The sequence below is a fragment of the Somniosus microcephalus genome, chromosome 2, assembly GCF_052327205.1.
Source record: "Somniosus microcephalus isolate GS21.2 chromosome 2, FLI_Smic_1.0, whole genome shotgun sequence".
Lineage (NCBI taxonomy): Eukaryota > Metazoa > Chordata > Chondrichthyes > Squaliformes > Somniosidae > Somniosus > Somniosus microcephalus.
Window position 1 is genome coordinate 159,286,001 of NC_140988.1, and position 24,124 is coordinate 159,310,124.

Below are 24,124 nucleotides of genomic sequence, written 5' to 3' on the forward strand. Positions count from 1 at the left end.
AGTTATTCATTCTGCTACTTGTCACCTGACTCTGCATTCTCTGACCTTGTTCATCAGTCTATTATGGGGTACTTTATCAAAGGCCTTTTGAAAATCCAGATAAATTACATCTACTACATTACTATTGTCTACTCTCTCTGTTACCTCTTCAAAAAATTCAATGAGGTTGGTCAAGCACGACTTTCCCTTTTGAAATCCATGCTGACTATTCCATATTATATTTTTGGTTTCTAGATGTTCTTCTATTTTCTCCTTTAGTAGGGATCCCATTATTTTTCCTACCACCGATGTTAAGCTGACTGGTCTATAATTCCCTGGACATGATATATTTGCAAGAAAGGAAACATATCGGGGGAGAAATTGGGTATAGCCCCGCTCAGGGCGCTAGAATTGGCGATGCGCAAATTTTATCGTCAGGCGCAACTTATCGCCACCTCCAGCGACATTGGGTTGCTGCGCCCCTGAGGGTGATTGCGGCATTAAATCAGGTGCTGCACGGGACTCCTAAGGCGCTAACCTGCCGGCGCTACTCAATATCTGGGCGGACGGGCGCAGCGCAGGTGCTGTCAATAATCGATGACCACGAGACATACAGGCGCCGGCCAGCTCTTAAAGGGGCGGGTCATTTAGGTTCAGCAGCCAGACTCATCGCCCTGTAGGCCTCAATTTCGGCGCTGTGCAAACTGAGGCATTGCAAACTTTGACAAGATGGAGAGGGTGAGGCAGAGAGCGGAGCGCTTTTCCCAAAGGGCATTGGATGCTTTGGTTGACGCAGTGGAGCGCCGGCGAGCAGTGCTGTACCCTGACAATGGCAAGAGGCCTCCTCAGAACGAGTACCACAGAGCTTGGAGGGACGTTTTTCAAAGAGTCAACTCCAGCAGCGTGGCGCCCAGGACTCCTGTGCAATGCAGGAAGAAGTTCAACGATCTCACTCGGGTCGTTAGGGTGAGTGGCTTGTTGGCAATCTTCTTCATCCCTCCATCTGCACCTGACTTTATGGCCAGAGGGTGCGCGATGCCCCAATGGCCATCTGTCAGCCAGGACCCATGGCCCATTCTGGGAAAGCACACGCACATTCAATATTCAGGGCATACTGTAAGGGCTGATCCACCATGGGGGGGGCATGAGATGACAACTCAGGGCATACTGTAAGGGCTGATCCACCATGGGGGGGCATGAGATGACAACTCAGGGCATACTGTAAGGGTTGATCCACCATGGGGGGGCATGAGATGACAACTCAGGGCATACTGTAAGGGCTGATCCACCATGGGGGGGCATGAGATGATAACTCAAGGCAGCATGTTTCAGAACTTCCCATCCTTTCTCCTGCAGGGCAAGCAGGCCAGGAACTGGAGGGAACAGAATCGTACTGGCAGGGGTCCTCCTCAGCTGAATGGAACTGACGGACCTGGAGGAAAGAGTCGACCAGATTGCTGGAGGCCGGATGATAGGTCCTGTCACCACTGGAGCTGCCGACCCCATTGTGCACAGCGATGGTAAGGTCATCACCTTTTTGAACTCTCTCCTTCCACTTGTTCCCCCCACCAGCATGCTTTTTCAGCCTGGACCCATGTCAGAGCATTGCAGCACTCTTGCATCCCTTGCTACCACCCTGGCCTTTCGCTAAATCCACTCTTCAACCTCCCTGCTTTCAGATGCTGCATCACCAGCTCGGGAGCCGGGCCATCTAGCTGCCAGGGACACTGACACTGGAGGCGACGACCAGGAGGAAGCCGGACCATCCGTCCCATCCTCAGGCGAGCCAGCCCATCTGCAGACTGGGGATAGTGCTTCCCTGGAAGGGAGCGGGGGGATGGATCTGAGGAGGGACCAGTTGCAGGAACCAGCGGCCTCCAGCAGCGCAAGGGGGGGGAGGGAAGTTCGGGAGCCATCTCCCCGGAGGGCACGTCAGGCCACGATGACTGCTGCACAGAGCGCAGAAGAGGTGCATTCCCTCGCCGAAATGAGCGCCCAGGCTCGACTCAGGCACACTGAGCTGATGGCTGCAGTTGGAAGGATGCCTGAAGCCGTCGAGACACTAGCAAGGAGTGTGCAAAAGTTTGGGGCAGCACAGGAAAGGCTTGTGCAGGACTTCGGGGCAGCCCTGGAAAAGACTGCCCAGGGCATCGTGACATCACTGGAAAGGACTGTCCAGGGCGTCGCGACATCACTGGAAAGGACTGTCCAGGGCTTCACCGATGCACTGGCACCTGCCACGCAGTCCCTCGCTGGCCTCATGCAGAGGCAGATTGAGGCCACACAAGCACTGACTGCTGCCACCCTCCATGGTTCAGGCAGGATTACCCGGGGCCCTTGCAGCACCACATCAGGCCAGCAAACTGTGGACCAGCCGATGGGTCCGCATGCTGCGGTGCTGCCCCGTCAGAGTGCCAGTGTGTCGGCCGACCACGGAGCTGGTGTCTGCTCTCAGGATGTCAGCATTCTTGAAGCTAACACTGGCACGTCTCCACTGCAGCTGCCATCACCTGCAGGACAGACTGCTTCCACCCATGCCCAATTGGAGCAGTCAGCATCCGGCTCCTCCAAGCCCAGAGTGCGTCCAGGCCGTCCCTCAGGGGCATCAGCGCATTCAGACAGTCAGCAGGCATCCCCCAGCCTTCATGCAGCCACTGGGGTCCCATTACGGAGGAGCTGCAGGGAGGGAAGCGACCGTTCTCGTAAGAGAAGTAGATCTCCATCAAAGGGGAAAGAGGAGGAGGAGCTGCAGAAACGTCCTATTTCTAGAAATCAAGGCCGTGGATGGTGGTCTGAATGTTACTCATGTTCTGAATAGTCTCCCGGGTGTGCGAGCCACGTGTTCTGAATGTTACTCATGTTTTGGATAGTCTCCCGGGTGTGCGGGCCACTTATGTGTTAGTTTGTTAGTTAAGCTTTCAGTTGCCATTGCTTTGTCATGTTGGAAGGAAGCACAGTTTTCAAAATAAACAAAGAATTTTAATGTCATTGGCCATGTCTGCTATTTACAATCATTGTGGCCTTCATAGGCTTTGGGTTATGTGAATGGTTCCATTCGTGGTCTTCCAATGGCACCAGGCAGTCCGTGAGAGGGGCCTAGAACCGACTCCTTATCAGCCTCAGACGGACGGCCCTTCCACTTTCTCGGACCCTCCCACCTTGGTCCTCCAACTCCTCCTCCTCCTGCTCCTCCTCCTGCTCCTCCTCCTCCTCTGCTGGTCCTTCAATGTCTGTTGGCATTGGCTGGGTGCGCAGGGTGGTGAGGTTATGGAGCATGCAGCAGACAACGACGAAGTGGGAGACTCTCTCTGATGAGTACTGCAAGGCTCCTCCCGAATGGTCCAAACAGCGGAACCGTTGCTTGAGCATGCCGATTGTGTGCTCCACAATGTTCCTCGTCACCTGATGGCTGACATTGTAGTGCTCTTCTGCAGGGGTGCTGGGCGTACGGAGCGGGGTCATCAGCCATGGGCACAGTGGATAGCCCTTGTCGCCGAGAAGCCAGCCTTCTGGGTGAGCCAGGGCCTCGAAAAGGTCAGTGACTGAAGTCTGGCGCAGGATGAAAGCGTCGTGGCTGCTGCCTGGGAACTGTGCATTGACCGCCAGGATCAGCTGTCGGTGGTCACAGACCAGCTGCACATTCAAGGAGTGGAACCCCTTGCGGTTGCGGAACTCTTCAGGATTCTGTACAGGCGCCCGCAAAGCCACGTGCGTGCAGTCAATGGCGCCCTGCACCATGGGGAAGTCCGCTATTGCCGCGAAGCTCTCTGCGCGCTCCCGCTGCTTCTCCGGTGTCACATTGAAGGAGATGTACTGACGCCGCCTTTTAAACAGGGCATCTGTAACCTGCTGGATGCAGCTATGCACCGCAAACTGGGATATGTTGGCAATGTCCCCAGTTGCTGACTGGAAGGAGCCGGTCGCATAGAAATTCAATGCCACTGTTATCTTCACAGCCACCGACAGAGAGGTCCTGCACCTTATCTGCGGCTGCAGATCTTCCTGAAGCAGGTGGCACAGCTCAGTCACCACCTCCTTTCAGAATCGCAGCCTCCTAACACACTGCTCCTCTGACATGTTGAGGTAAGAGAACTGCTGCCTGAATACCCTGGCAGCGTAAGGTCTGGTGTGGTGACGTCTGTTGGCCCTCCTCCGTCTGGCCATTTCTGGCCCTCTCTCCCTCCGTCCCTGTGCCCTTTCAAGATGGTCGAGCAGCAGGACGTTCCCCTCCAAAGCAGCCCCCATAATAATAGGTCAGCAGAAATTTAAAAGGGTGTAAGCGCTCACCAGCAGCAGGGTGATGGTATAAAGGCTGAAGGTCCTCTGGCAGCGCTGGGTCAGTAGTGAAATGGCTGAGAGTTCAACTGTTCCAATCTGTGTAAATCACAAATAAGTTGTGCTCCCAAAATGGCTGACGCTTTTATACCAGTGCAGTGCCCTTTAAATAGCGCCCCCCTAAGCCCGAGAGCCACTGGGGAACGTTCCTGGAAGCTGGCCTTATTAGCGCCGGGCGGAACAGAGGGGGGCGCCACTGAATTTCCGGTCTGGGGCTCCAAGAAAGCGTTGCACACTGAAATGATGTCATGATCTGCCTGTGCCTGGGCGCGGGCGCTAAGACTTAGCGCCGGCGCTAAAATACCACTCAATATGGCGAGAGGCGCTGGGTTCACTGCGCCCGCCCGAAATTTGGGTAACGCCCCAATTCTCTGCCTCTTTAGGCGCTAATTGCTGGCGCTTGCAACCGAATTTCTCCCCCATATAGTTTAGCTTTCAAAACTTTACAACTATGCGGAGAAGTGTTTCCTTCTCTTAATACCTCACTTACGAAGCATTCATCATCACATTGTCAAACAGCCACTGGATATATTTTATATACAGCTGGTTTGAAGAAAAACAACACACAAATGTTGGCATGGGGTATGCCCCCCCTTTCCTCCTACCCCAAATCCCAGAATTATTGTGATGCTCCTGTCCTCATTTTCTTTAGAGCGGTTACATCTCTGGGGTGACGCCTCTTTTTATCGTTCCCAGTCGCATGGGAAGGCACCAAACCTCAGCCCACTACCTCTCCACTAATGACCCAGCTGAAATTAGTCAGCTTGCCATTTGTGGAGAATTCTGAACCCCTTCCTATCACCCTGTGGCACAGCAGGCTCGAAGGGCCGAATGGCCTACTCCTGCTCCTATCTTCTATGGGCAGCACGGTGGCATAGTGGTTAGCACTGTTGCCTCACAGCGCCAGGGACCCGGGTTCGAATCCGGCCTCGGGTGACTGTCTGTGTGGAGTTTGCACATTCTCCCCGTGTTTGCGTGGGTTTCCTCCGGGTGCTCCGGTTTCCTCCCACAGTCCAAAGATGTGCGGGATAGGTTGATTGGCTATGATAAATTGACCCTTAGTGTTAGGGGATTAAATACGTGGGGTTACGTGTTGGTGTAGGGGTTACGGGGATCGGGTGGGATATGTGTCGGTGCAGGCTCGATGGGCCGAAATGGCCTCTATCTGCACTGTGGGGTTTCTGTGATTCTGTGAAATGTTGGCTGCCTCTGCACCCTGGTGATTCTGCTTATGAGCTGTGCCACAGGGTGATAGGAAGGGGTTCAGAATTCTCCACAAATGGCAAGCTGACTAATTTCAGCTGGGTCATTAGTGGAGAGGTAGTGGGCTGAGGTTTGGTGCCTTCCCATGCGACTGGGAACGATAAAAAGAGGCGTCACCCCAGAGATGTAACCGCTCTAAAGAAAATGAGGACAGGAGCATCACAATAATTCTGGGATTTGGGGTAGGAGGAAAGGGGGGGCATACCCCATGCCAACAAAAACAATTGGGGCAGGTTCACGCACTACCTATTTGTCAATGAAAGTGACTCTGGCAGAGTCCTGGGCACAGGAGTGGGATGTGGCGCAGGCAAATTCAAAAGGAGAGGCAAATATTAGAATGAAAATAAAATAATTTAAAAAAAACAGAAAAAAATTGAAACTGCAAATTTATTTGATATGTATATATATATAGAATCAATCTCTTGTTCATATATATGTATTAAAATTCACTAGGGATCTTTAAGAGTGTATGGGGGTCATTTTGACTTTTTGCGATAGTGTGTCGGCAACCTGTTTTACATCTCCATGTGCATTCCGTTGACTTCAATGGAAATAAAAATCAGCGGAGATGTAAAACGGGCTGCCGATTCGCTATCAGCCGTTTTATACTATCGCACAAAGTCAAAATTACCCCCAGTGATTCCTTCATGAGGGAAGCCCTTTTCATTGTAATCTACCAGAAAAGGAATGCAATGTCAACTCAGAAATGGGTGTTTTTGTATATCCAACATATTCCCAGTCTCTGACTTCAAGCAGCACTTGTTCTTTGGCATCTAGTAGGTCTCTAATTCCCAATACTCCATACTTCCATGATTTGTCTTAATAAAGAAATACTACAGGATTGAATGTAACTTTTTGGCCCATGAAAATCAAACAGACTTTTATTGGTGATAGCTGACAAGGGGCTTTGCTTCAGCAAGTTACTGGACTGATCTATAACTAACAATTCAGCCAAATGTCAGTCTCATTTATTCTCCTTGCAAATGCTGCAGGATAATATAAACCTAATCATCAATAACTATTAAAAAAAAGCAGCAATCAGGTTGAAGAGAAAAAAAATCATGACTTCATTGCAAAATAAATGTCAGCAATAATTTAAATATTTAAATTTATCTTCCATTGTACTTAGACCCGTACAGGTGGCTGGCTGAGTGAGTACAATACTGTATAGATGAAAAGCATAGATAATTAGGAAGTGCAAAAGGTACTTCCTGAATTTTGGCTTGCTAGATATGTTCAATATTTTTTATAATCATAATAATTCCTTTTAAATATTTCTTAGAATATAAAAAAACTCACAAGAGGTTTAGTGTTTTAGTAAAGCATTCAGAATTAGAGCATGTTAAGGCGACACAATCAAGCATGTTAGTAGGAGTCTCACAGTCTAGTAATTGTTATGTTCTGATCGATTCCTAATTATTTGTTTTATGAATTGTCTATCTTTGGGTACTGAATGAAAGGCCTATGCTAAAAGGTCACTGTTAATTCTGCCTCTTATTCTTTCGATTACAGTTTCCTACTTAGGTAATCAGCAGATGCAAGAGCAATGCAGAAAGCTAGTTAATTCCTGCCCATAGGCTATCCCATTTACAAACTCAGATTCTAGATATCGAAAAAAATTAGAAAGCAGTCTCATGCTTTTCTCCTTTGCTATTACCTTTTGTCCCTGACGTCCAGATTCACCTGGTTCACCCTGTAGAGGAACAAAGAAAGGAAAGATGCCATTCACCCAACGACCTTTGGAACCAGTAATCATTCAACAAAGTTCAAAGCCAAAAAAAACAGAACCCAGAACTTCAGTAACAACGACCAGTCTAACCTTTATTCCAGCAGCTGATGATCCAGGGTCACCCTAATTACAATCAGAGGGAGGAAAAAAAACATACATTTAATCATGCAAGTAATATTTAAAGATGGTGTAGAAAACATGGACATATTCTTTTCCAGGTGATCTGACATTCATTTCATTGTTGTTTGTGGGACCTTGCTGGGTACAAATTGGCTGTTTTATTATATTACAACAGCGACTACACTTCAAATGTAACTCGTTGGCTGTGAAGTGCTTTGGGATATCCTGGGGACATAAAAGCACCATATAAATGAAAATCTTTCCTTCCATGCTGTTCCATCAGTTCCCCCCTTTAATATGACTGCTCAGAAAGCTTGATAGCTCTGGGTTAAATCAGCACTACCACTGCTAATGCCACTTCTCAATAAACCATAGAAAGGGCACTTGGCTGAGAGGTGAGATGGACAATAGCAGTTTTGTTTTTGCTTCCCTGGTGTGGAATACCCCATCTGATGGCCCAGCTGAGAACTGCGAAACAGATCACAAGAGTGGCTGGCAGGCTTGAGTGGCGAAAATCCTGGGTCTGCAACTCCTAGCTCCTAGATTATATGCTAGTCTCAACCAGTCTTGGAGAAAACATTAATATAAATCATAGCTACAACCCCCTACCAATTAACAGCAGGCAATTGGGTTAATTTGGTTGTGGGTCTTCAGAGGAATAGCAGTCAAAAAGCATGTATCACAATCAACTGGGTCTATATGTCACTGCTACCAAACTGGTTTGAAAAAACATAAACCTTGATCAAGTGCAAACCTTAAACTACAGTGTTCTGAGCATGCAATATAAAGACAGGGTTGTGGCGTACCGATCACAGAACGGACACAATCCGCTTTCCGGTCCGTAGACTATAAATCAGGCGTCATGCCTTTAAGAAGGATCACACCTTTAAGAAACTCGATCTGCAACATAGTTAAGCCCAGAGCGGGGGAGGAGCAGTCGAAGCTGTGCACTGATGAAAGAGAGTTGTACTTTGTGTAGTCTCTGACTCCATTTTGTGTTCAGCATGCAGCCTCAACAATTAAACCTTTTCTGTTGAACCTCTCCAAGTTCAGTATTTTTTGCTAGGAGTACGTAGACTCCTACATTGGTGACCCCGGCACTCAGGACGACTCCTAAGCATAACCATGGCTGACACAAACGCAGTTTCTGTGAAGCTGCCGGAGTTCTGGGAGAAGCTGGCCACCGCCTGGTTCCTTCAAGCCGAATCGCAATTCCGACTCCACGGCATCACCGCCGACGCAACGATGTACGACTACCTCCTCGCCTCCCTGCGCAGCTCCACAATCACGAAAGTCTGGACAACACTACAAAACCCTCCGGAGGAAGGCAAGTACGCACATCTCAAGGCCGCGCTCATTAAAAAATTCACAGCCTCCCAATTCTTGCGCAACTGCCACCTCCTCGACCTCCCGGGCCTCGGTGACTCCACGCCATCAGACTTGCTCTCACACATGCTTGCTCTGACCGACGAGAAACCGCCCGGCTCCCTCTTCTGCACGCTCTTTATCCGCCAACTACCTCCCAGCATCCGCCCGGCAATCGTGGCGTCCAGCCTCACGGACCTCGAGGCCATGGCCAACGAAGCCGATAAGCTCCTGTCCGCCAGCTCCAACTACGCCGTCACCCCCGACCTGGCCTCCGCAGCTTCGGCGCGCGCTCCACCCTCTATCGCGCGGCCACACAGCTCGGCCACGAGGCCCTCCAGGCCCCCACGTCCCCCAAGCCCTCCGACCCAGGGCTACTGCTACTTCCATACCCGGTTCGGCGCACGGGCACGCCACTGCAGCCATCCCTGCACGTTTCCAACCGCCCCCACACCGGCCTACACGATGGCCGTGGGGCAAGCAGGCGCGCTGCTGTACGTTACGGACAGCGCCTCCAGACGCCGTTTCCTATGCGACATGGGCGCGCAGCGCAGCATCATCCCCGCGTCCGCCCTTGAGATCCAGCGAGGCGGCCGCGGTCCTGCGCTGGCTGCCGCCAACGGCACCGACATCCGGATGTACGGCACCCGCACCGTCACCATCGACCTCGCAGGCCGCCGCTATCATGGGGAGTTTATCACCGCCAAGGTGCTCTCCCCGCTCCGGATTTCCTGTGCGCCCACGGCCTGTTGGTCGACATGCCTCGGCGCCGCCTCGTGGACATGAACACCATGTCACCTGTCCCGGGCGCCATGGCCCCCCCCCCAACCCGCCGAAATGGCATGGCAGTGCCGCGCCCGCTCAACGGACGACTACTCAGCACTCCTGGCTGAGTTCCCAGCCCTCACCAACCCGACCTTCTCCGCGAAGGTTGCTAAGCACGGGGTAGAACACTTCATCCCCACCACAGGCCCACCGGTGTATGCCCACGCCCGCAGGCTGGACCCGGCCAAGCTGGAGATCGCGGGGGCCGAGTTCGCCACAATGGAACAGCTCAGCATCATCCGCCGCTCCAACAGCCCCTGGGCCTCCCCACTCCACATCGTCACCAAACCTGACGGGGGATGGCGCCCCTGCGGGGACTATCGGCGCCTAAACGACGCCACCACACCGGATCGGTACCCTATACCGCACATTCAAGACTTCTTGGCTAGACTGGCCGGCCACTCAGTCTTCTCCAAAGTCGACCTGGTGCGCGGTTACCATCAGGTGCCAGTCCACCCCATGGACGTTCCCAAGACAGCCATAATCACCCCTTTTGGGCTATTCGAGTTCCTCCGAATGCCCTTCGGCCTCAAAAATGCGACCCAGGCCTTCCAGCGGCTCATGGACTCGGTCCTCCGGGACCTGAAGTTCCTCTTTGTCGACCTGGATGACATCCTGGTAGCTAGTTCCTCCAAGCAGGAACACATCGAGCACCTCCGCACCCTGTTCCAGCGGCTCAGTGAGCACGGGCTCATCATCAGCCCAGCCAAGTGCCAATTCGGCCTCAGCAGGATCGAATTCCTCGGCCACCACATCACGCAGGATGGAGCCATTCCCCTGCCCGCCAAGGTGCAAGCCGTCCAGCAGTTCCCCCGGCCTACCACCATCAAAGGCCTCCAGGAGTTCTTGGGGATGATCAACTTTTACAACCGCTTCATTCCCGGAGCGGCCTCCCTCCTGCGGCCCCTATACGAAGCCCTCCAGGGTAAGAAAGACAGAATGGCGATCGAGTGGTCGGCGAACATGTTGACCGCTTTCAACTCGACCAAAAAGGCGCTCGCCGACGCCACCATGCTCGCTCACCCACAGCCCAACGCCAGGGTGGCCCTCACCACGGACGCCTCCGACCACGCGGTCGGCGCCATGTACGAACAGTGGGTCGACGGGGCCTGGCAACCGCTGGCCTTTTTCAGCCGCCAACTGCGCTCCCCGGAGGCCAAATACAGCGCCTTTGACCGCGAGCTCCTCGCATTGTACCTGACAGTCCGCCATTTTAGATTTCTTCTGGAGGGCCGCCCCTTCACTGCGTTTGTCGACCACAAAACCCTGACATTCGCGATGGCAAAATCTGCGGACCCGTGGTCAGCCAGGCAACAATGCCAGCTCGCCGCGGTGTCCGAATTCACCACGGGCATCCGGCATGTCTCTGGTCGAGACAACGTGGTGGCCGACTGCCTATCCCGCCCCGCCGTCCACAGTGCCCACCTGGCAGTGGACTATGCTCAACTGGCAGCGGAGCAATGCACCGACCCCGATCTGCTCTCCGCGCCCACAACCCTCCCAGGGCTGCGACTGACCGACATCGCCTGCAGCCCGTCTGCCGTCACAGTCAAATGCGACACCTCCTTGGCGCAACCCCGCCCCGTAGTCCCAGCGTCCTGGCAAAAACGGGTGTTCGACATCGTCCACGGCCTCTCACACCCCGGCACCCGCGCGTCCATTAGACTGGTGGCCAACCGATTTGTCTGGCGCAGCCTGCGCAAAGATGTGCGCGTCTGGGCCAGATCCTGCATAGCTTGCCAGCGTGCCAAAATCCACCAACACGTCAAAGCCCCACTCGAGGAGTTCACCGTGCCAGAAATAAGTTTCGACCACGTCCACATCGACCTCGTCGGCCCCCTGCCGCCATCACAAGGTCACACGCACCTGCTGACAATCGTGGACCGTACCACCCGCTGGCCCGAGGCCATTCCACTGACGTCCACCACCACCGCCGACATCGCGAGGGCGTTCATCGGTACCTGGGTCGCTCGGTTTGGCGTCCCCTCCGACATGACGTCAGATAGAGGCCCGCAGTTCACCTCTGATCTGTGGGCCGCCATCGCCCGAAACCTCGGGGTGGCCGTTCACCGCACCACGGCTTACCACCCCCAAGCCAACGGACTGTGCGAGCGATTCCACAGGTCCATGAAGGCGTCCCACCGCGCCAGCCTCGAGGACGAGGCTTGGATAGACCGCCTCCCATGGGTGCTACTCGGCCTACTCAAGGAAGACCTGCAAGCCTCGGCGGCAGAACTCATGTACGGCCAGCCGCTGCGCGTACCCGGAGAGTTCATGCCCACCGCCACGACCCCCTGGTCGGCTGGCCAGCAACGCCGTGCTTTCGCCAACCGAGCACAACAGTTCGCTCCGGTACCCACCGGCCGGCACAGCGAACCAGCAACCTGCGTACCACCTAGCCTGCACATGGCCAAATTTGTTTTCGTGCGCCATGACGCCCACCGAGGACTTCTACGGCCCCCATACGACGGACCCTACAAGGTACTCCAGACGGGGAACAAGTTCTTCCTCCTCGAAGTGGGCGGCAGAACTGACAAGGTGTCGGTCGACCGGCTCAAGCGGGCGCACCTAGAGCCCGATGAACCCGTTCAAGTGGGCCAACCCCCACCGCGGGGCAGACCGCCTAAGAGCCCGATGTGTTCGACCGCCCCGCTCCTGACACCAACCGCCAAGAGCCGTTCCGGCCGTGCCATCAAGCCGCCACGCCGGTTCGTACACTCCCTACTAGCGGATTCTGGGGGGAGCTGTGTGGCGTACCAATCACAGAACGGACACAATCCGCTTTCTGGTCCGTAGACTATAAATCAGGCGTCATGCCTTTAAGAAGGATCACACCTTTAAGAAACTCGATCTGCAACATAGTTAAGCCCAGAGCGGGGGAGGAGCAGTCGAAGCTGTGCACTGATGAAAGGCAGTCATACTTTGTGTAGTCTCTGACTCTATTTTGTGTTCAGCATGCAACCTCAACAATTAAACCTTTTCTGTTGAACCTCTCCGAGTTCAGTATTTTTTGCTAGGAGTACGTAGACTTCTACAGGGTGCTTAATAAAATGCTCACCATTAGTAAACACGTATACTACAACACGTAACACTGAAGGTCCTCTCAATGCACTCTGTCATTGTCCCAGAATTCTGCACAAGTCAATAATACTTAATTTCAAATTAATAAAAAGCTTCCACAGAATGATTTATTTGCGCATCAAGATGCAGAATTTCAGTACTGGGAAATGAAAAACTTTGTTACCCAGGGGGTGGTTTTGCCAATGGGGAGCTTTTGGGCTCATCAGTCAACTGAGAACTCATTTTTAATGTGGAAGCAAGTCATCCTTGGTTCTGAAGGACTGCCAAAGAAGAAGAAGATTTTGCCAATGGGGAGCTTTTGGAGGCGGGACTCCCACTTGTTGGGTTTTAGTCCCGCCTCCATCGACTTCTGGCCAACCCACGCTATTTTCCCTTGATTGACCTTGGTGATACTCCTATTTTCTGTTAACTACCTGTTAACAGGCAGTTAAGTGGCTGTAATCCCTTCCCGCCTCCAAGGAGATGGGACCCGGCACGGGACGGCTACCCGCCTCCTGGCAAGATGGCATGGAGGCGGGTTGGGGGCGGATTGAGCACCCGCCCCCAAATTCTGCCATTTTCCCGGCAGTCCCACCTCCATACCCACCTCACCAGGGCTGGCAAGATCATGCCCCCAGTGTCAGTACCTTTCAGCTCAAATATAGCACAGCCATGTGTAAAATAAAGCTCCTTCCACTCTGCTCTAACATTGAGCCCAATGTTCCGAGGAAAATATTAAATTTTTCAGAATAGCCATTCGTTAGGGCTCTCTGAGGCTGCCAATCTGCACCAAATTAGGTCAGCTTTATGCTATGAAATATTCCCTGTTAAGAAATGGCTTCAAAGTTCCCAACTCCACTTCATATGAGTGCTTTAACACAGCTAGCAGAGCGAATAGACTTTCACCCTATCTGTCTGGGCTGGATTCCATCCCAGCTCCAGAGGTGAAAGATAGAACATAAGAACATAAGAAATAGGAGCAGGAGTAGGCCAATCGGCCCCTCGAGCCTGCTCCGCCATTCAATAAGATCATGGCTGATCTGATCCTAACCGCCAATCTGCTATCACAGAACCATCTCCTGAATCTAACAGAATTAGACACATGAAATAGCAGCAGGATCAGGCTACACGTCCCCTGGGCCCGCTCCGCTACCCACAGGGCCATGTCCGATCCGAACCTAGACTCATGTCCAAATTCCTGCCCGCTCCCCGTAACCCTTAATTCCCTTTACTTCTAGGAAACTGTCTATTTCTGTTTTAAATTTATGTAATGATGTAGCTTCTACAGCTTTTTGGGGCAGCATATTCCATGGACCTACCACCCTCTGAGTGAAGTAGTTCCTCCTCATCTCAGTTTTGAAAGAGCAGCCCCTTATTCTAAGACTATGCCCCCTAGTTCTAGTTTCACCCATCATCGGGAACATCCTCCCCGCATCCACCCGATCCAACTCCTTCACAATCTTATATGTTTCAATAAGATCGCCTCTCATTCTTCTGAACTCCAATGAGTAGAGTCCCAATCTACTCAACCTCTCCTCATATGTCCATCCCCTCATCCCCAGGATTAACCGAGTGAACCTTCTTTGTACTGACTCGAGAGCAAGTATGTCTTTTCTTAAGTATGGACACCAAAACTGTATGCACTATTCCAGGTGCGGTCTCATCAATACCTTGTACAACTGAAGCAATACCTCCCTATTTTTATATTCTATCCCCCTAGCAATGAAAGCCAACATTCCATTGGCCTTCTTAATCACTTGCTGTGCCTGCATACTAACCTTTTGAGTTTCGTGCACCAGGACCCCCAGATCCCTTTGTACTTCAGTACTTTCCAGTTTCTTGCCATTAAGATAATAACTTGCTCTACGATTTTTCCTGCCAAACTGCATAACCTCACACTTTCCAGTATTGTATTCCATCTGCCAAATCTCTGCCCACTTACTTAGCCTGTCTATGTCCCCTTGCAGGTTTTTTATGTCCTCCTCACTCACTACTTTCCCTCCCATCTTAGTATCATCTGCAAACTTTGATATGTTACACTCGGTCCCCTCCTCCAAATCGTTAATATAGATTGTAAAGAGTTGGGGACCCAGCATTAACCCCTGTGGAACACCACTAGTTACTGATTGCAAGTCTGAGAATGAACCATTTATCCCAACTCTCTGCCTCTGTTAGATATCCAATCCTCTATCCATGCCAGAATATTACCCCCAATCCCATGATTTTTTATCTTAAGCAATAATCTTTTGTGTGGCAGCTTGTCAAATGCCTTTTGGAAGTCTAAATACACTACGTCCACTGGTTCCCCTTTATCCACCCTATATGTTACTTCCTCAAAGAACTCCAGCAAATTTGTCAAACATGACTTCCCCTTCATAAAACCATGCTGACTTTGTCCTATTAAATTATGATTATCCAAATGTCCTGTTACTGTCTCCTTAATAATGGACTCCAAAATTTTACCTACCACAGATGTTAGGCTAACCGGTCTATAGTTTCCAGCCTTCTGTCTACTGCCCTTTTTAAATAAGGGTGTTACATTAGCAGATTTCCAGTCTGCCGGGACCTTTGCTGAGTCCAGGGAGTTTTGGAAAATTATTACCAATGCATCCACAATCCCTACCGCCACTTCCCTCAAGACCCTAGGATGTAAGCCATCCGGTCCAGGTGATTTATCCGCCTTGAGTCCCATTATTTTACCGAGTACCACTTCCTTAGTGATTTTCATCGTGTTTAGCTCCTCCCCCCCATAGCCCCCTCTTTGTCCAGTGTTGGGATATTCTTAGTGTCCACTACTGTAAAGACTGATACAAAATATTCATTCAGTGTTTTTGCCATCTCCATATTTCCCACCATTAATTTCCCGGTCCCATCCTCTAAGGGACCAACATTAACTTTAGCCACCCTTTTTCTTTTTATATAAAGCTATAAAAACTCTTACTATCTGTTTTTATATTTTTTGCTAATTTACTTTCATAATCTATCTTCCCTTTCTTAATCAATCTTTTTGTTATTTTTTGCTGTCTTTTTAAGTTTTCCCAATCCTCTATCCTCCCACTAAATTTGGCTACCTTATATGCCCTTGTTTTTAGTCGAATACTATCCTTAATTTCTTTACTTAGCCACGGATGGCTGTCTTTTTTTTTATACCCTTTTCTTCTCAGTGGAATATATATTTTTTGGAAGTTGTAAAATAACTCCTTAAATGTACACCACTGATCATGTATCGTCTTACCCTTTAATCTATTTTCCCAATCCACTCTACTCAATTCCACTCTCATACCTTCATAGTCTCCTTTATTCAAGCTTAGCACGCTTGTTTGAGATCCAACCTTCTCACCCTCTAATTGAATATGGAATTCAACCATGTTATGGTCACTCATTCCAAGGGGATCCTTTACTAGGACATTTTTACTTAATCCTGTCTCGTTACACAGGAGCAGATCTAAGGTTGCTTGCCCCCTGGTCGGTTCAGTTACATACTGCTCAAGAAACCCATCCCTAATACACTCAATGAACTCATCCTCAAGGCTGCCCTGCCCAATTTGATTTGTCCAATTAATATGATAGTTAAAATCCCCCATAATTATAGATGTTCCCTTATTACAAGGCTCAACTATTTCCTGATTGATACTCCATCCAACAGGGTTGCAACTGTTCGGAGGCCTATAGACTACGCCCACTAGTGTTTTTTTCCCCTTATTATTCCTTATCTCCACCCAAACTGTTTCATTATCCTGATCTTTTGACCCAATATCATTTCTCTGTATTACAGTGATTCTTTCCTTTATTAACATAGCCACCCCACCTCCCCTTCCTTCCTGCCTGTCCTTCCTGATCGTTAATTAACCTGGTATGTTTAATTCCCAGGCATTGTCACCCTGCAGCCATGTTTCTGTAATGGCCACAAGATCATACCCATATGTAGTTATTTGTGCCATTAACTCGTCTATTTTGTTACGAATGCTACGTGCATTCAGATAGAGAACTTTCAAATATGTTTTGTGACACTTAGTTCCTGCTTTTGCCCTTTTTATTACTTTACCTTTTACTCCATACCTTCTGCCCCTTCCTGACATGCTCTGGTTTTTAATTTCCCCACTGCTACCTAAGTAACTTCTCTGTTGTCATTTTTATTATTTGCTCTCTAGGAACCTCCCCCCCAAGCCCTCTCTACAGCCCTAGTTATATGATCCGCCAGGACTCTAGTCCCAGCACTGGCCAAGTGAAGCCCGTCCCAACGGAACAGCTCCCTCCTGCCCCAGTACTGGTGCCAGTGTCCCAGGAAGCGAAACCCATTTCTCCCACACCAGTCTTTGAGCCACGCATTTAACTCTCTAATTTTATTTGTCCTAGCCAAATTCGCTCGTGGCTCAGGTAATAATTATTACCCTTGAGGTTCTGTTTTTTAATTTGACCCCTAGCTGCTCATGCTCCTTTAACAGAACCGGCTTCCTAGTCCTATCTACGTCGTTTGTACCAACATGGACCACGACAACTGGATCCACCCCCTCCCACTGCAAGTTTCTTTCCAGCCCAGAGGAGATGTCCTTAACCCTGGCACCGGGTAGGCAACACAGCCTTCGGGACTCTCACTCTCGGCTGCAGAGAACTCTATCCATCCCCCTAATAATACTATCCCCTACCACTACAACATTTCTAGTTACTCCCCCCTCTTGAATGGCCCCCCGTTCCACGGTGCTGTGGCCAGGTTGCTCATCCTCCCTGCAGTCCCTGCTCCTGTCCCCACAGGGAGTAAGAACCTCGAACCTGTTGGACAAGAGCAAGAGCTGCGGCTCCTCCAGCTCTACCTCCTGGATCCCCGTACCTGCCTCACTCGTAGTCACACCGTCCTGTCCCTGACCATGGGCTACATTTGAATTAATTAACTTCATAGGTGTGACCACCTCCTGATACACAGAGTCCAGGTACCTCTCCCCCTCCCTGATGTGTCGCAGTGTCTGAAGCTCAGACTCCAGCTCATCAACACGGAGCTGGAGTTCCTGTAGCAGCAGACACTTGTCACAGACGTAATCACAGTAAGCCTCAATGGGGTTCACCAGCTCCCACATCTCGCAACGGTAACACATCACCTGCTCCATTCTATGTAAATAATTAAATTTTTTATTGTTAGTTATGGACACCCTCTGCCCGATTTTAGATGCTAGTATCCCCTTTAATTAATTGGATTTAAATTAAATCAATCCCTCTAGTTACACCAGTTAAATGGTTTACCAACAGTCACTCTGCACCAGAAAGGCCTTATTAACTGCAACCCACAGAGTTAAAGTTTGAAAAGAGCACCTAACACCCCACTTACCCTAACTCACACTTCCCCAAACTCACAGCACGCTTTGATGACTCGTACTCAGTGCTTGCTTGCACTAGGACTGGTCTTTTTATACTGTTTGTTTGTTTACAGCCAAATGAGTCACCCCTGCTGATTGGTTAGAAAACTGGTTTCCACTGCCTGGTGTGCCAATTTACTCCTACTGCAGTGTAACCTTGTTTTACTCTTCTTAAACCAACAGAATCCCAAATATTTAACTTTTCCCCTTTACTTAAACTGCTTAAGCAATCTTATCAAGAATGATTTAAAGAGAAATAACAATTTAAGAACTCTCACACTTACCCAAACTCACAGCACGCTTTGATGACTCGCACTCAGTGCTGACCCATTATAAAAAAATATGTAATACTACAGTCAGAAGATAGAGTGCTATTCTAATACTGGCTATAGTTAGAATCAGTATTTGCTGATGAATTCAAACTCAGTAGAACTGAGTCAACTCAAATGTTTTCAAATTTTTCTTGTCTGGATTGGTTTGATTTTGGACAAAGTACAATTTCAAGTCTAGTGCCTCATAGAGCCTACAGCTGTCAGTAAAGGAATTCCATTCTGAAATTCAGAATGGATTCTCACCTTTTGTACAAACCTATCCTTTATAATGGGGAGCAAAGAAATGGCTGACCAATTAAATACATACTTTGGTTCTGTATTCACAAAGGAGGACACAAATAACCTCCCAGAGATGTCGGGGAACATAGGGTCTAATGAGAGGGAGGAACTGAATGAAATCAGTATTTGTAGGGAAATGGTGTTAGGGAAATTGACGGGATTGAAGGCCGATAAATCCCCAGGGCCTGATAATATACATCCTAGGGTACTTAAGGAAGTAGCCCTAGAAATAGTAGATGCATTGCTGGTCATCTTCCAAAATTCTATAGACTCTGGAACAGTTCCCATGGATTGGAGGGTAGTTAATGTAACTCCACTATTTTAAAAAGGTGGTAGAGAGAAAACGGGGAATTATAGACCGGTAAGCCTGACATCGGTAATGGGAAAAATGCTAGAGTCCATTATAAAAGATGTAATAGCAGAGCACTTGGAAAACAGCGACAGGATCGGACAAAGTCAATATGGATTTACAAAAGGTAAATCGTGCTTGACTAATCCACTGGAATTTTTTGAGGATGTGACTGGTAAAATAGATAAGGGAGAACCAGTGGATGTGGTGTATTTGGACTTTCAGAAGGCTTTCGATAAGGTCCCGCATAAGAGATTAGCATGCAAAGTTAAAGCACATGGGGTTGGGGGTAAGGTACTAACTTGGATAGAGAACTGGTTGGCAGACAGGAAGCAAAGAGTTGGAATAAACGGGTCTTTTTCCGAGTGGCAGGCAGTGACTAGTGGAGTACCACAGGGATCGGTGCTAGGACCCCAGCTATTCACAATATATATTAATGATCTAGACGAGGGAACTAGATGTAATATCTCCAAGTTTGCAGATGATACAAAGCTGGGTGGGTGTGTGTGCTGTGAGGAGGATGCAGAGAAACTCCAGTATGATTTGGATAGGTTGGGTGATTAGGCAGATGCATGGCAGATGCAGTGTAATGTGGATAAATGCGAGGTTATCCACTTTGGTGGCAAAAACAGGAAGGCAGATTATTATTTTCTGAATGGCAATAGATTGGGAAAAGGGGAAGTGCAACGAGACCTGGGCGCTGAAGGTAAGCATGCAGGTGCAGCAGGCGGTTAAGAAGGCAAATGGTATGTTGGCCTTCATAGCGAGAGGATTCAAGTACAGGAGAAAGGATGTCTTGCTGCAGTTGTACAGGGCCTTGGTGAGGCCACACCTTCAATATTGTGTGCAGTTTTGGTCGCCTTATCTGAGGAAGGATGTTCTTGCCATGGAGGGAGTGCAGCAAAGATTCACCAGACTGATACCTGGGATGAAGAGAGATTGGGTCGATTAGGCTTATATTCGCTAGAGTTTAGAAGAATGAAAGGGGATCTCATTGAAACTTATAAAATTCTAACAGGACTAGACAGACTAGATGCAGGAAGGATGTTCCCGATGGCGGGAGAGTCCAGAACCAGGGGTCACAGGCTAAGGATAAGGGGTAAGCCATTTAGGACTGAGATGAGGAGGAATTTCTTCACCCAGAGAGTGGTGAACCTGTGGAATTCTCTACCACAGAAGGCAGTTGAGGCCAATTCATTAAATATATTCAAGAAGGAGTTAGATATATTTCTTAAGGCTAAAGGGATCAAGGGATATGGGGAGAAAGCAGGGACAGGGTACTGAATTTGGATGATCAGCCATGATCTCATTAAATGGCGGAGATGGCTCGAGGGGCCGAATGGCCTACTCCTGCTCCTATCTTCTATGTTTCTATGTTTATATGACCTATAAAGCAGTAATTATATTATAACAACTTGTATTTAGAAATAGATAGTGCCTTTAACATAGTAAATCTTTCCAACAAGTTTCACAGCAGCATACAGGCAAAACTTGACACTGAATTTATGCTAGAAAATTCCGTTTTTAGTTGGAAGTATTTGTCATCCTGGGATACAAGCATCATTGCAACCTGTAATATTCACACAATTGCTGGAATTTTAACATGTTATCCTGCATTGGACAAACAAGTAGAATGTTGTGCAATTTCTCCCTGCAACCCTAATGACTAGTTTATCATATTTACCCCACTTTATGGGTAAAGAGAATTCAATTTTAAGTGTGATACATAGTCAGTGAGACCCAGATTTTAAATTTCAACTACTTAAGAAAGGACTAAATGAAAAAAGGCCTCTTGGCCCATCGAGCTTTTACCTTTCGCAGGCCATGCATACTTTACTCGAACAGGAATTTTACCCCATATATTTAATCTAAGGGAAAGTTCTGCATAAATACTCCCTGAACCACAAAGGTATTCAAGTAAAGATCCAGTATATTCATTTATCTGCAATATTCAATCCTGAGTGCTTGCTTTCCACAACTGAATTTCCTTCGTGCCTGCAGCACAAGAACCATAATGTTCCATAGAATATTTGGTCATTGTGAGGGTGGAGGGGAAGTCATTTTCAGTATGTACTGGTGGTGGGGAACTATGCCCATTGCCAGCCCATATTGAAAGATCGTGGTTGCATGGCCTGTGATTTTCCATAGACTGATTTCAAAAACCTGCAATCCCATTCCTAACCAAATATTTATCCAATTCCTTTTAAAAAGAATTAATCAATACAGCATCAATTGCTTCTGCTAGGAGTCTGTTCTGCATACCTACTATTCTTGTGTAGAAAAAAAACCTCTTAATTTCTAGTGAGGAGGTTTGTTAATGTTGTACTGATGCCCTCTAGTTCTCATTCTGAAGGATTTTTACGCATACTTTAGGGGCTGCTCTTATTTTAGGGCTATCTGCCATTTATGGTCACAGCAGCTGAGATTTGCTATAACGATAATTTTGCAGTACAAGTCCTCTCATGTGATCGTTTTTGCTCCACAAACCCTCTGGCACATCATGGCCAAACACAACCTTTATACATATATATATTTCATAAATCTACTGTCAACTCCAAGATATCTGTTGCAAGAGTCATCTGGAGAGAACTACTAATTCTTGGCCCAACCACAGCAGGTATTAATTATACACAACACAGGCACACGGGTTCACTGAGGTCACAGACTGTGAGCAGAGGGCTATAGGTCATGGCTGTAAAAAGTTCTTAATGATGTTCCATTGATATAACACAGCTATCAACGAGGCATTGATGATCACCCAGTCTTGGGAAGTGAGCATACTGTCACTTACACACAAATACGTCGACAACTACATTGTCATCCTAAAGCCCCCTCATAAAAAAAAACAAATGAAAATATAGTAATACGCAGCAAATATATGTTTAATGAAATGAGACAAAGATACTCTGGTCCTGAATTGCCACGAGGGTTTTCCTGATCTTCTGCTGTAACTTCAGCAGGAGGTAGACAGAACTTCCGGAGAAGGGAGTAACTGGCCGGTTACACTGTTTCTCCGGGGTGGGGGAGGGGAATGGGGGAGGGGGGTTCCACCGATCTCCTGCCAATGTTCACGGGCTCTATAGCCACAGACACGATAACACTTATATTTGGAAAAGTGCCAAAATGAGAATTTATTTTCTGTGATTTCCTAAATTACAACAGTGACTACACTTCAAAAAGTACTTCATTGGCTGTAAAGCACTTTGGGACATCCGGTGGTCATGAAAGATGCTATATAGGGCAGCACGGTGGCATAGTGGTTAGCACTGTTGCCTCACAGCACCAGGGACCCGGGTTCGAATCCGGCCTCGGGCGACTGTCTGTGTGGAGTTTGCACATTCTCCCCGTGTTTGTGTGGGTTTTCTCCGGGTGCTCCGGTTTCCTCCCACAGTCCAAAGATGTGCGGGTTAGGTTGATTGGCTATGATAAATTGACCCTTAGTGTTAGGGGGATTAAATACGTGGGGTTACGGGGATAGGGTGGGATATGTGTTGGTGTAGGGATTACGGGGATCGGGTGGGATATGTGTCGGTGCAGGCTCGATGGGCCGAAATGGCCTCTATCTGCACTGTGGGGTTTCTGTGATTTCTGTGATAAATGCAAGTCTTTTTTTTAAACATACTTTTTTTGAACCTTTAGTACATTATTTCCAAATCATGCTTAATTAGGTTACATTGGGTCTGAAAATCTGTGATTAATTGGGGGCACAAATGGTGTAGTTCAGGCATAGCAGGTCAGAATTAGGGGTGTCAGTCAAATGTGCCAGAGTTGCATCTTTTCTAAAATACACGTTAAATGTCAGTGGAACCAAGTGCTGGCAGAAGATGCAACCATCCCCAAAGTAGTGTACATGCGCAAATAAGCTGTCAGCGTGGCTCAATGGTAGCACTCTCACCTCTGAGTCAGAAGGTTGTGGGCTCAACCCTCACTCCAGAGACTTGATAACATAATCTAGGCTGACCTTTCAGTGCAGGACTGTTGGAGGTGCCATCTTTTGGATGAAACACTAAACTGAGACCCCATCTCCACTTTCAGGTGAAAAGTAAAAGATCCAATGGCACTATTAGAAGAAGAGCAGGAGAGTTCACCTTGTGTCCTGGCCAACATTTATTCCCTCAAACAACATCATTACTTTAGGATATGCAGTGACTGTTATGTAGCCGCTATTCTGTGTCAACAATATCCCAGCTACAGAAATAAGATGAATGACCACTTAGATTTTTTATGCTGGTGTTGATTTAGGGATGATTTTGGCCAGGACACTGGGGAAACTCCCTGCTCGTCTTCAAATAGTGCCTTGAGATCGTTAACGCTCACCTGAACAAGGTGGACAGGGCCATATTGTTTCATCCAAAGGACGGCATCTCCAACAATGCAGCACTCCCTCAGTACTGCATTGGAGGATCAGCCTAGATTATGTGCTCAAGTCAAGCCCTTAATCTTCTGAACCAGAGGTAACACTACTGCTTAAACTAATTTCTTGCTTTGAAAAAGTGCAGTGTTTCTATCTATATATATATAAAAGGATATGTCTATCTGTCTGTCTCTCTGTCGGTCTCTCTGTCTGTCTCTCTGTCTGTCTCTCTGGCCGGCTATACAATCAAAAGTTATAGAGCGTACCTACACATATGTTATATCAAAAGAAAGCTCATCATTAGGGGACACTTGTAGGCGTATTTACTTTTTGCTCGGACAAAAATTGTGCCGACGGTATCCAAAAAATGTTCAAAGTTCCTCTCATTATCCGCTCATTTGCAGCGAGTGGGGGCGGGTTCATTGTGTGTGCGGGCGGGCCATCCTACAGTTGAGTGACGTGATGATTGACCAATCCTACAGTTCAGTGACCTGATGGTTGACCAATCGGTGCGTGTGTGGGCGGGCCTTATCATTCTGAACCGAGGAGAGTCGCCGCCATCTTGATTCCAAACTTTTCATTTCTTTTTCCCGCTTTCTGCATCTTAAAAAAAAAAGTTGCTTTTAAAACACATAGGCCTAGAAATTCAGTAAGGCCCCGCCAGGTCTTTAGCGCCCGAAATTTAGCGCTCGCCCGGATTCCCGTAGCGCCCGCCTGAAATTCAGTTGCAGCGCCCCAAGACGGAGGCGGGCGCTATTGCAGGGTTTGGCCGCCTCGCTTGGGGCG

General features: G+C 48.6%; 1 protein-coding gene across 1 annotated transcript in view; it reads right to left on the reverse strand.

Moving 5' to 3' along the window:
• The window catches only part of col25a1 (collagen type XXV alpha 1 chain), a 256,959-nt gene that overhangs the window by 144,898 nt on the left and 87,937 nt on the right, over positions 1 to 24,124 (reverse strand). Inside the window, exons 12-13 of the mRNA XM_085965125.1 lie at positions 7,397 to 7,429; positions 7,235 to 7,270 (exon numbers count right to left, since the gene is read on the reverse strand). Coding sequence (XP_085821251.1) covers positions 7,235 to 7,270; positions 7,397 to 7,429 — 69 coding nt within the window. The remainder of the gene's footprint in view (positions 1 to 7,234; positions 7,271 to 7,396; positions 7,430 to 24,124) is intronic.